We start from the raw sequence: 13,210 nt of genomic DNA on the forward strand, positions 1-13,210 counted from the left end.
AAGCCTGGGACTGGACACACAGACATGCTTCGGAGCAGCGAGGGCACAAGAAAGTGCCCCGGCGGCTGGAGAGGCTGGGCACTGATCCCAATCTGGCATCTGACTTGCTCTGTGTCTTAGGGAAGGCCTTTCCCCCTGGGCCTCGGTCTCTCCGTGAAATGAGGTGCCCATACTGGGTGACACCTGAGGTCCCTTCCAGTCCCAACTCTGTTCAACAGAACAATACCGTAGCTTCTGTGCGACTTCTGTTTGCCTCCAGCCCACTTCTCCCACCTTGGCTCTGCAGGGCTCCCGGAGGCCAGGACGGACGCAGCCATGTCAGAGCTGGTGCCTGAGCCCAGGCCTAAGCCGGCAGTGCCCATGAAACCCGTCAGCATCAACTCAAACCTGCTGGGCTACATTGGCATCGACACCATCATCGAGCAGATGCGCAAGAAGACCATGAAGACTGGTTTCGACTTCAACATCATGGTGGTCGGTATGAAAGGCAATGGGGTCACTGGAGGCCACGGTGGCGGGCAGCGCTGAGGATCCTGTTTCTTTCCCTAGGATTGGCCTCAGCCCTGGCTTCCTTAGGATGAGCTTTTTCCGGGAGGAAAGATTTCACGATGCTGATCACGAAAGCTTAAGCCTCTTCTCAAGACTGGTTGATCCAGGGGTGGGAACTTTGGGTGGATTGTCAGCCTGGCCCCGTCATGGGCGGATGGACACAGGCAGCCTCTTAGGCATGCTCAGCCTGTTTTCAGGTGTGCGGCGTGGGGAAATCGTCAGTGTCCTTTCCCGCTGGTGTCAGATAGAGGGTGATCTTACTCTTTTTTTTAGTGTTTATTTGTTTTTGAGAGCGAGAGTGAGAGAGAGCAGGCATGAGCTAGGGAGGGCCAGAGAGAGAGGGAGACACAGAATCGGAAGCAGGCTCCAGGCTCCGAGCTGTCAGCCCAGAGCCCGACGCGGGGCTCGAACTCACGAACCACGAGATCACGACCTGAGCCAAAGTCCGACACTCAATTGACTAAGCCACCCAGGCACCCCGAGGGTGGTCTTGTTTCTGCTCTTTTGTAGTACTTTAAGGTTTAAAGAGAATTTCCAGGACATCGATTGGTCACTGAGTAGTGTCGCTGGGTCACAGAATGTAAGAGCAGGAAGGGACCCTTGCCTGATATCAGTAGGACATTCACTCAGTTGCTGAAACAGGGACCTGGGCATCATCTTTCTTTCTCCTTTCTCCCCCAGTCCAATCAGTCATCAAGACCTGTCAGTTTTGCCTTGTGAATCTCCCTTAGGTCTGTCGACTTCTTTCCATCTCCACTGTGACCGCTCTTAGTTGAACTAGGTCTCCCACCTGGATTGCCACAGCCACTGGACTCAGGGCTGCTCAAAGATAAGGGGCTGGCTGGAGTTTAAATCATCTGACAAGTCTTGCTATAAAAAACATCAACTGAAGGGCGCCTGGGTGGCTCAGTCGGTTAAGTGTCTGACTTTGGCTCAGGTCATGATCTCGCTGTTCGTGGGTTCGAGGCCCGCATCGGGCTCTGTGCTGACAGCTGGGAGCCTGGAGCCTGCTCCGGATTCTGGGTCTCCCTCTCTCTCTGCCCCTCCCCTGCTTGTGCTCTGTCTCTTTCTGTCTCCCAAAAATAAATGTTAAAAAAAAATGGAAAAATGCCCCATCAACTGAACTAAACAGCGTGCTTCGTGTTAAGGTCAATTTACTTTCTGGTGCAAATTTCTTATCTCAAGAATGAGTAGCAAATGGTTCATGGACCTCGGCCCCCAGGCCACACTTTGAGGGGCAGTGACCCTCCTGGTCCTCTGTCTTCCTTTTGCTTCAGTCCATTGTCCATCAGTGACTGAATAATTTTTCCAACCTGCAGAACTCCTCAGGTCACCCAGCCTACTTAAAACCCTTCAGTAGATTTAAGGACTTAAACTCCTAGCCTGGTCTGGGTGCTACCTTGCCACTCACCTGTTACCACCTCCAGCCTGGCGTTCTCCTCCTTGCTTGTGAGGAAAGTTTCCCTGGACTCTGCTGTGCTCTTCCCTGCCTCTGAGCCTTTGACTATGCTATTCCCTCTGTTTAGAACTCCCTTCCAGCTTCTCCTGGGTCTTTCAAAGTTACTCTGCAGTTTTCAGCTTCATTGTTCCTTCTACCTAGAAGTCCTCGATTGCAGAAAAACTGGATTACATTCCCTCCAGTTTGCTGCTATAATGCCCCGGGGCTATCTCTTTCATAGCAATTATTGTGACATACCGTAACCTCCTGCTTATTATGTTTTGGTCTTCCTCGTGTTAAATGGCTTCTTTTTTTTTTTTAATTTTTTTTAACGTTTATTTATTTTTGAGACAGAGAGAGACAAAGCATGAACGGGGGAAGGTCAGAGAGAGGGAGACACAGAATCTGAAACAGGCTCCAGGCTCTGAGCGGTCAGCACAGAGCCCGACGCGGGGCTCGAACTCACGGACCGCGAGATCATGACCTGAGCCGAAGTCGGCCGCTTAACCTACTGAGCCACCCAGGCGCCCCTTAAATGGCTTCTTGAGGGCAAGGATGATGTCTTGCTCACCTCTCCACCTCCAATTCTGGCACAGCACTTGGCACTCAAGAGTAGTTAGTGAGCAAGAGACCTCAGAAAACAACCAGACCAGGAATGAGAAAGACGTACAGGCCACATGGGCTGCCTCTCCATCCGCGCTTTGGAGAGAGACGCTGCCGATCGGCCATGGCTCACGTTCAGGACTGAGCTGACGGGTAGTCTTTTTAACATATGGGTCTTGGTGGCTACTACCGATTGAGCAGCTAGAATGAGAAATGCAGCTTCTTTGCTCTCTCAGGTCTCATCAGCTCCCCCGCTTGCCACCGTGTTGTCAGTAAAGAAACCAGGGGAGCAAACGCGGCCAGTCCAAGGTGTTCAGGGAAGGAGCACAGTTGGGTCTGGAGCTTTAGGCTCTTCCCCCCCGAGTCTGGTCCTTTTCCGAATATACCACAGGGATGCCCTAGATCAGCACTTCTTTTTAAAATTTTTTTTAAAAATTTATTTTTTTGAGGGAGAGAGCATGTACCTGAGTGCGAGCAGGCGAGGGGCAGAGAGAGAGGGAGAGAGAAGATCCCCAAACACTTTCCGCGCTGTCAGTGCAGGGCCGACGCGGGGCTCGAACCCACAAACCGTGAGATCATGACCTGAGCCGAAATCAAGAGTCAGACGCTTAACCGACTGAGCCACCCAGGGGCCCCCAGGCTGGCACTTCTGACTTTACTGTGCACATGATTCATCTGGAAGTCCTGCCTAAGTGCAGATTTTGAATCATAGGGCTGGGGCGGGGCCCGGGACCCTGCATTTCCTACAAGCGTCCAGGTGATGCTGACACCATTCAGCAGTTTGCAGGGCCTGCTTGTGTGATCCTTGTGCATGTAAAAGTTTGAGGAGCACGGGGGCGCCTGGGTGGCTCAGTCGGTTGGGCGTCCGACTTCGGCTCAGGTCACGATCTCAAGGTTTGTGGGTTCAAGCCCCGTGTCCGGCTCTGTGCTGACAACTTGGAGCCTGGAGCCTGCTTCAGGTTCTGTGTCTCCTTCTCTCTCTGCCCCTCCCCAATTTGTGCTCTGTCTCTCTATGTCTCTCAAAAAAATAAATAAATGTAAAAAAAAATTAAAAAAAAAAAGTTTGAGGAGCACGGCTTGGGCCAGTGGTTTTCAAGTACCCTTTAGTTGCAAAACTCCTCCTTGGAATGAAATCTGCTCTTGCACGATGTGTGTAAAACAGGTCAAAATGGGGTGCCTGATTGGCTCAGTCAGTAGAGCATGTGACTTAAAAAAAAATTTTTTTTTAATGTTTATTTATTTTTGAGAGAGAAAGAGAGAGAGCCTGGGAGGAGGGGCAGAGAGAGAGGGGACACAGAATCTAAAGCAAGCTCCGGGCTCTGAGCTGTCAGCACGGAGCCCAATCAGGGCTCAAACTCACGAACCGTGAGATCATGACCTGAGCTGAAGTCGGCCGCTCAACCGACTGAGCCACCCAGGTGCCCTACCTTGCACATATTTTATTAGGTGGGGGCTAATCTCTCTAGGAGCACTTCAGCTGGGGATAAAGAGAGCTCTGCCATGGGATTCACAGGGCTGTGGGATTCAAAGGCAAATTTTGCTAGCAGATGTTATGTATGCACTGAGGCAGTATCAGAGGGCCAAGGAGTTCCGCTGTGACATTTAGATTATTAAAGACTAAAAACGTGAGTGGAGCAGAAACAAAACAGAATGTCACTACACTAGACAAATACAGAGGGTTTCCCCCTTCCCAGTGGTCCTGGAACTCTGGAAAGGAGGAAAGAATGTGGAATTCAACTGATGTCCCAAGTCCCCCTCCAGTGCCAGGGAACTGTTCCCACCCGCCTTCTCTCCCACTTAGTCCTTTGCCCCCAGTGAATGGTGAACTGGGGGCATGGCCTGGATCAAGGCTCTAGAATTCTATAGGCTCGTGGGAGAGATGGCCTGCTCAGGAGGTGAACACGGGTCTTCCCCACCGTGTCACCCTCCTCCTGTCTTGTGGCAGGTCAGAGCGGACTGGGCAAGTCAACGCTGGTCAACACGCTCTTCAAATCCCAGGTGAGCCGCAAGGCCTCCAGCTGGAACCGGGAGGAGAAGATCCCCAAGACTGTGGAGATCAAAGCTATTGGGCACGGTGAGGACTGGGCAGGACCCCTGTGGCCGCTGTTCAGAAGGGTCTCTGCCAGAGAGGGAGAGACGGGCAAATGAAAGGCAATCTCAAGACAGAGGAGAACAGAGGTCTGAAGTCTGTGAAGCCAACTCCTTGGCTAGAAAAGGGAGGGGGGATTAAAAAGGAAAGAGGTGGGGCTCGAGCTGGATGATAAAACGAGGGTGGGAGTTAGACAAGCAGAAAGAAGCCGGGAGGGCCCGGCAGGTGCAGGGAACAGCGTGAATAGAGCTATGGAGGTGGGAAGACCCAGAACTCAACTTTTCCAGTAATTGGTCCTGAGGAAGGAAGGAAGGAGCCTGGGTCTCCCTGACCGGTAGGAAGCAGGGTACCCGGCATCAGCTGGAAGAGTGACCTCCCTGGTGCCTTCTCTGTTCACCCCCCCCAGTGATAGAGGAAGGCGGGGTCAAAATGAAGCTGACGGTCATCGATACCCCGGGCTTCGGAGACCAGATCAACAATGAAAACTGGTATATGTCTGCCTGTGAGATTTCTGCCCTAAAGACTCTGCAAGGAAGACGCTGAACACGGTTCAGATTCATTCCCATCGAGAGCCATCTGTACCCTTCATGCCGAGGGGTTAAGTGGGAAGGCTTACTAACGGACCGCAGAGGGGCTTTATAAAGAGGCGAGGGAAGAGGCTCTGGTGGGAGGCCAGTGCAGAAGGAATTTGGGCTGTGGGGTTACCTACAGGTGGCCGAAGGGCAGGGTGGACAGAACAAGGGGAGCGGTGGTAGGCTGACCTGAAGGCTGTGGCAGAGCTTGGCCTGTGGGCAATGTCTTAGCCCTGGAAGAAGAGAGGAGGGTGGGCCATGTCTATGAGGAGAGAGCCTCTGGGACTTCACCGAGCAAAGCTGCAGTGCGTATGCAGCCAAGGAGGGCTGTGCAGAATGTAGATGGGAAGTTCCAGGCAGAAGTTTGCTCCCAGATAGGGATGGAGACCATTGTTCCTCTGTGAGGGAGCTGGGTTCTGCCACGGATAGGCAGGGCCACTGGACAGCACAACTTGGAGCCTTCTTGGAAAAGTGACCGATCGTCCTCTCTCCTGGTGTTTTGAATGCTCCTTGAAGGAGAAAGGTGATCGTAACATTGGCAGCAGTCAGGGTAATGAGTTGTTGCCACGTTGAATATTTTCCGTATGCCATTGCTATGTTAAGGACCAAACCTCTGTTCTTGTGCGTGCCTCTAGGCAGCCGTGGGTCCTCCCACTTTAGTTGTGAGAAAACAGCCTCAGGGAGGGTAGAGACTTCCTCAGAGCCTCCCAGCTAATAAGGAATGGAGGTGGGGAGAGTGTGTGTTGCTTTCTGGAGTGGGGCGGGGTTCTGCAGGATCCTCTGGCCCAGTCAGAGGACCGGGTCTCCATGGGGGTTCTAGCCTTGCTGATGAGGAAAGCCGTCCGTGGGAGCCTGAGGGAGGGTGGGCAACCCACCCCAGGCCCCCCAGGGGAGGTAGAAACGAGAGGGATGTGAGGGCCCTGCTGCCTGACCATGTCTAAGGTGAGCCCCCAAGTCCTGTCTTTCTGGGACATCCGTCTGCTTTCTTCCCACCCTCCAGCTGGGAGCCCATCGAGAAGTACATCAATGAACAGTATGAGAAGTTCCTGAAGGAGGAGGTCAACATTGCCAGGAAGAAACGCATCCCTGACACTCGTGTCCACTGCTGCCTCTACTTTATCTCCCCCACGGGACACTCGTATGTACCAGTCCCATGCCCATGGCCACACCTAGCTCTGGTTTGCGTCATTCTCCAGTGGATAACTAATCCCTGGATTCAGCTGGGGCCCCGGATGAGCCCCAGTGTAGTCATGGCCCTGTGATCCCCTAGACTTCCCCCCTAAAAGGCTGACTTTCTTACCAGGAGAGTAAAGCTGACCAACACCAGCCCCCCATGCTGCCCACTGGTGTTCTAGCACAACTGTGCCAGCAGAGAGGGGTCGACATGTGAACACAGAGGGCTCCTCGCTTATTCAGTAGATCTCTGCTTTGCCCAAGGCTGGGGGTGGGGGATGGGCAGCAGAAGAGTAAAACGGGAGCAGGCAGGGTTGTTGAATTGGGGTGGGTGTTTGGGGTGGGTGTGGGACCCCGCTGTAGGCATTTGGTGGGTGGCCAGCCCAGCATGTCTAGAGATGAAGGCTGGCAACGAGCAGAGCATGCTGGGAAGTCCAGTTGTGAGTCATAGATGGGACAGAACGATAAGGAGTGCGGACCTGGGATAGAGAGATCCAAGTGGGCACGCAGGCATGCCTTCCATAGCTTAGTACTGAGCCCGTCTGCTGGGCCAGAGTTCAGTTCTTGAGAGGACGACACAGGCAAGGCAGACCCCCAGGTTTGGAGGAACCAGGTAGTCAGCAGGTGTTTGAGGGTGGGGCCCAGGGACTCAATAAAAAGGTTTGCTTTATCCTTCCCTGGAATGTGGACCCAAGGTCAGAGCAAGCCAGCAGACAGCCTGACTTAGTAAGTCCCCAGGACTGTGAACTAGAGCCAGACTGGGGCCCCAGAGCCTCGGGGGAGCTGGGCCCTCAGAATGAGGAGAGCCAAGGTCCCCAGCTGGGCCCCTGCAGGACTGAGTGCGGGCTGGGAGAAGGCCCATCAAAAAGTGCAGTCCTGGGGGCGCCTGGAGCCCCAGGCGGAACACGTGACTCTTGATCTCAGGGCTGTGACTTCCAGCCACACATCGGGCATGGAGATTACTTAACAACAACAACAAAAAAGTGCTGTCCCATTAGCAGAATAAGATAAACAAGTAACCGTGATCCAAGGACACATAGGCAGAGACGACAGTCCACAGCTGTTCCCAGAAGAAAAAGATCCCCACGGCAGGCAAGCTGTTCTCAAGGAGCAGTGTGAGTAGGGCTGCTAGAGGAGGGGCAGGATTGGAAGAGAAAGGGAGATGGTGGTCCAAGTGGGGGCAGAGACTTGGAGTCTGTTCCGCAGGCTGTCAGGAGAGGGAGCAGCCCCTTGGCCTCAGCCAGTTTTCCCGGCCCAGTCCCTCTGTCCCGAGGGTGGCCCCGGAGTGGTGGCAGTGGCTGAGTGGGGGAGGGCAAGGTGGCTCTGACACCCCACCTTCTCTGGGCCCCAGCTTACGACCTCTCGATCTGGAGTTCATGAAACACCTCAGCAAAGTTGTGAACATCATCCCTGTCATTGCTAAGGCTGACACCATGACCCTGGAGGAGAAGTCTGAATTCAAGCAAAGGGTGAGAAGGCCCCTCCTCCTTTTCCTGTCCCCACCCTTCCCCCTCCTCTGGTCCAAACCATGTCCTCTCCTTGATTATTATACACCCCCCCTGCCCACCCAGCTCCTATTTAGCCATTAAAGAAGCTGGGCTGACAGTGTCTGTGGACAAAGAGAAGTTTGCAGCCTCAGGCTGCCTTCTTCCCAGCCACCAAACTTACTGGCAGAGACCGCTGAATACATAAACCACCATACACAGGAGAGACCACTCCTCGATGTTAGCTTGCTTGAAGGGCTAAACTAATTAATTAACTTCCCGCTAGTGTTTATTAGTGTCTTCTATAAGCTCCTCCCTGTGCTGGATGCATGGGGTTGGAGGTAGGGGCATGTGGGTGAAGTATAAAGACATTGCTCCCTTCCAAAAAATTACAATCAGGTAGACCACTGAAGAAGTCCTGGGTGGCTTCCTGGAGGAGGTGAGACATAAGTCGAGCTTTGGGAGAGGGCAGACCTATAGGCTTGGGGTGGGGAGCCCCACTTCTCTTCCCTGCAAACAGGAATATGACACATAGTAGCATGAGCACTGCCCATGTGGAATCTGTACTCAGCTTGTCTAAATCCTAATCTTATGGACCCTGCGATGAGCAAGCTGCACCCCCAGACTGTTCCTCAGCTCAGGCTGGGCTGTAGTGGCTGTATGACTGGCGCTCATGTTTATTAGGATCTTCCTGCTGCTCAGGGCCTTGGAGTTCGAAGATGACTGGATTAGCAAAGGCTGATTCATCCCTCTGACTTCAGCACACACGTGCACACACATACACACACACTCACACCTGTGTGAGCGTACCCCACCCCCTCCCCGCATTATCCTGACACTTGGCTACCTTGCTTCTCTTCCTTGCCCCTAGGTTCGAAAGGAGCTTGAAGTAAATGGCATCGAGTTCTACCCACAGAAGGAATTTGATGAGGATTTGGAGGACAAGACGGAGAATGACAAAATCCGGGTGGGTGCCTCGGGCTCTGTTCATCACACAAATGCCCCCCTTGTTACCAGTGGGATGTGGATCGTGTACCCCTCCTGTCTTTCCACCTGCTTTTGCCCTTTCATACTCTCTGCCCCACCTCTCCTGACCCAGACCAGAAGTGACACGGGACAGGATGAGGACTGGGGCCCTTGCCGGGACTGTGAACTTTGCACCCAGAAAGCCAAAGCTCGTGTCCGTCCCGGGCCACCCAAAAAGTTCTTTCCCCACAGGGCCTGGCAAAACCAGGGTGTGGTTGATGGAAGGGCATGGACAGGAAGAGCATCAGGCTGGGGTCCAAGGAGTCTATGCTCTAGTCAGAGCTCTGCCTCAGTGTCCCCTCCATAAAGTGCAGGGCCCAGGCTAAGTGAGTGGCTTAGAGGCTTTCTTTCCCCCAGAGGAACCATTTTAAAAAATGAAACATCAGACAGACCTTCTGTATATGAAACATGAAAACAGAGCTGCTCTTGCCCAGCGACACAGGCACAGAGCACTGTCTTCTCAGCAGTCCCTGGGGTGTCTCCTGGGGATGCTAAGGCTTCATGTGATTTCCGCGGTCCCTTTCAACGTCAAACTTCTACAGTTCTGGGACTTTACATCATAATCATGAGTTCTCGTCTGGGCTTTTCTACCAACCACTGTGACCTAAGACAGATCATTTACTTGCTATGGTCTTGTGTCTCCTCCTGGATTAAGGGTGAATAATCTACCAGAAGCCCCTTACCTGATATAGCTGAGACACATACAGGTTAATTGGAAAAGCCCATCAAAGTGAAGAAATCATTTAAAAAACGATGTCTACAAATCTTCAGTGTTTTTAAGGAAATATTTCACTAAATGATTAAGTGAAAATAAAACGTATACATCCCATTCATGAAGCATTCTTTTCATACTGAGACAAGGCTGCTTCTTTGAGAATAAGTTCAATCTTAAGACAAGCGCAGCTCACCTTTATCAGGTCTTTCTGAAACTCACGTTTCAGAGAAGCAACTCTCCACGGTCATACGTCCTCAGCTTCCATAATAGTTCATTTGTCCAGTAACAAGGACACATCAGGCAAACGGATTTGGGAACAAACGGCTGTCTTGGTGAACATTCAGCCCATCTGGGGGAGCGGAGGGGCCCACGAACATCAGACAGTGGCCTTGGAGCTCTGAGAGGTCAGCGGACGTGGGCTTCTGCCAGTAGGTTTCATGCGAGGTAGTGTGAAGCATCAGTTACGTGGTTGTCAGATGGGTAGGTATCACTTAAGAGAGGTCTTTCTATCCTCTCTTAGCTCGCAGAGTTGTTCCAAGCCAAACCAAACGCATTAAAGCAATAAAAAGTACAAAGCGTTCTCCTGGTGAAGGAAGGCCAACTTACCGAGGTGAACCAGCCAGGTAGGGGTGCAATCAGGGGTTGGACCCAGGACTTCAGACTCCTTTTCAGGAGACAAGAGCCTTGCCCTTGCCCCTTGCCATCAGTGGGATCACTGAATGAGCATCAGAAATGTGCAGTTCGAGGCTAGAGGCCCAAGACTCTATGCCGTCCTTGGAGGCCCAGACGGCACAGGAGGTTGACGTGCACATGTGTGTGGTTTGTCAGCAGGAGAGCATGCCTTTCGCTGTGGTGGGCAGCGACAAGGAGTACCAAGTGAATGGCAAGCGGGTCCTCGGCAGAAAAACTCCCTGGGGGATCATCGAAGGTAATCCAATGCATCTTCTTGAAAAACTGGTTGATGGTCAATTACGCTTATTTATTAAGCATCTATAGTTCAGGGCGCTGTCCTGGCACGTAAGATGTAAACTGAATGCCAGCCAGACCCTGCCATGAGGAGCTTACTGTCTAATTGAGAAGATGAATCTCAGAGGCAGGAAGTGATTAAAGGCCAAGTTAGCACCTGACTGGGAGACGCTGACTTTGACTCGTGTGTCAAAGGAGTTGAGAGCATAGAGAGGTTAATGAGCACTGAAAAAACCAGAGAAAAGTTTTCACATGAAAGGGGACATGAGCCGACAGACTGCTGAAGGGTGGTTCAGATGTGGCCATTTTCATTTTGTTATGAATGGACGGGACCTCTAGAAGGTCAATAGCGATCCTGAAAGTTTTCAAAGAATTGCATTAGCGACCTCTTTCAATGTGATAACCTTCTGCAGGGAGCAGGGTGACGTGACTGTTCTCAGAACATGAGCTTCTGAGGGCCTTGAGTCTCAGGTTAAGGGTCTTGGCCAAGATCACATGACTTGTTAGGGGTGAAACTGGGACTTCAGACCCAGATTTCAATTCCACAACTGAATTTATTCCATTTTCCAAACCAAGTTCATCTCATTGTACCACATTGTCTCTCATTTGCCTATGGCCCTGTGTTGGGATTTTTTTTTTTTTTAAATATCATTTTCTCACTGCCTTGAATTGGAATCTTTTTTTTTTTTAAACGTTTATTTATCTTCGACAGAGAGAGAGACAGAGCATGAGCGGGGGAGGGGCAGAGAGAGAGGGAGACACAGAATCGGAAGCAGGCTCCAGGCTCCGAGCTGTCCGCACAGAGCCCAACGCGGGGCTCGAACTCACAGACCATGAGATCATGACCTGAGCCGAAGTTGGATGCCTGACCGACTGAGCCACCCAGGCGCCCCTTGAATTGAAATCTTTTAATGAGAATGTCTGTCTTGTCCATTAGATTGTGGGACTAGAGGGTTCATGTCTTAATTCCCTTCTGCCCCCATAGTCCTTGGCAAGTGATTTGCAGATAGTAGGTACTCAATCTGTATTGAATTAGATTCATTGTAGTGCGTCGCCTTTTTAAGATGGGTCGATAGTTATTTGCTGTGTGTGTTACTGTCTTCCAATCAGGTTATAAACTCCTTAAGGATAGGAATTGTGTCTTAGGTCTTGGGCAGATTTTTAGACCCTCTGTGTATTAGTTTCCTTTCCTATAAAGTGGGAAATAAAATTGTCCCTATTAGCTGTTATTTCACAGAGTCTAGAATAGTATCGTATTATTGTAGCTGCTCAATAAATATTTGTTCAGGGGCACCTGGGTGACTCAGTGGGTTAAGCGTCTGACTCTTGGTCTCAGCTTGGGTCTTGATCTCAGGGTCATGAGTTCAGGCCCCACGTTGGGCTCCATGCTGGGCATGAAGCCTACTTAAAAATAAATAAATAAATATTTGTTCAATGAATAAAATCCCATGCACGGAAGTGCCAGGATGAGCAAACCTCTGGAAGGCTTACAATACATTATGTGTCCTGTGGCTCCCTCCTAAATGCCAACATGATCTGAACAGAAGTTCATCTGCTAGGTGTTGCTACATTAGTGAAATGACCACCTGTTTTGTTTTGTTCACAGTGGAAAACCTCAACCACTGTGAGTTTGCCCTGCTTCGAGACTTTGTCATCAGGTGAGATGCACCCCTTTCCTTGGATGGCAGGTTTATGTATTTGGGGTCAGGAGGCCATCTGTTCAGATCTACTTCCTCCGTCTCCGGGATTCTCTGACAGCTCTCTGCCCCCATTCCAGCTCCCATCATGAAGCAAATGGGGCTGAAGAAGTATCATTAGCTCTCTGGCATGGGTCCCAGTCACTGGGGCCAGGCCATGGAAGTGACATGTTAACCTCGGATGTGGGTCAGTCTCTTCCTCTTCCCACCCTTCATCACATCCCTGTCTCTTCTCACCCTTTGTCCTTCAGGACCCACCTCCAGGACCTCAAGGAAGTGACACACAACATCCACTATGAGACCTACAGGGCCAAGCGGCTTAATGACAACGGAGGCCTCCCTCCGGTGAGCGTGGACACAGAGGAAAGCCACGACAGTAACCCATGACGACCCTTTCTCTATATCATCACACATACCCACTTCTCCACACACGCATCCCGGTACCACCACCACCCACCTTCTTCCTTTCTACTCTGTCCCCCAGGCCTGTCTGGTGTTTGTGGAGTTTGTCTACAGTGTGTGTGTGTGTGTGTGTGTGTGAGAGAGAGAGAGAGAGAGAGAGAGAGAGTGTGTGTGTGTGTATGCACGCGTGTGTATACATGTGCAGGGGTGAGGTATTTTCACTGCCCTCCCTGGAAAGTCCCTTGTAAGTTTGGTTCCTCCATGGCTGTCCATTATCTGTCTCCTTTCCTTGTGTCCCAGAACAAAGCCGTGTGCCTCACTCAAGAGGTCTAGGGGAGGTTTCATTTAAAAATGATGGGGAGCAGGTGAGCCACAGGTAACTCTTCCTTATCTCTGAACCCGCCCACAAACTGGAACTGCAGAGACCCTCTGAGGACAGCTTCGGAGCTGGACCTGGTGGGGGTGGGGGGTGGGGGGTGGCAGTCTAGGGTGAGGC

General features: G+C 51.7%; 1 protein-coding gene across 1 annotated transcript; it reads left to right on the forward strand.

Annotated features, from left to right (window-relative positions):
* Window positions 1-291: 291 nt before the first annotated feature.
* Window positions 292-12,699, forward strand: SEPTIN3 (septin 3). Its single transcript, XM_047066765.1, has 8 exons — window positions 292-478; window positions 5,086-5,167; window positions 6,252-6,389; window positions 7,776-7,893; window positions 8,780-8,875; window positions 10,478-10,577; window positions 12,222-12,273; window positions 12,564-12,699. Exons 1-8 carry the CDS (start codon window positions 316-318, stop codon window positions 12,697-12,699), a joined length of 885 nt encoding a protein of 294 aa, XP_046922721.1. The 5' UTR covers window positions 292-315.
* Window positions 12,700-13,210: the final 511 nt, after the last annotated feature.

Source organism: Lynx rufus, unplaced genomic scaffold, assembly GCF_022079265.1.
Source record: "Lynx rufus isolate CCGP_SWC_20201006 ecotype Redwood Valley unplaced genomic scaffold, mLynRuf1.p SCAF_7, whole genome shotgun sequence".
In the NCBI taxonomy this organism is placed as follows: Eukaryota; Metazoa; Chordata; class Mammalia; order Carnivora; family Felidae; genus Lynx; species Lynx rufus.

Excerpts from the sequence above, each read along its gene's own strand:
- SEPTIN3 (XM_047066765.1), top strand. The coding sequence starts at position 316 with ATGTCAGAGCTGGTGCCTGAGCCCAGGCCTAAGCCGGCAGTGCCCATG. Across the intron at positions 6,390-7,775 it reads ATCTCCCCCACGGGACACTC|CTTACGACCTCTCGATCTGG; the intron begins GTATGTACCAGT and ends TCTGGGCCCCAG. Across the intron at positions 7,894-8,779 it reads AGTCTGAATTCAAGCAAAGG|GTTCGAAAGGAGCTTGAAGT; the intron begins GTGAGAAGGCCC and ends CCTTGCCCCTAG.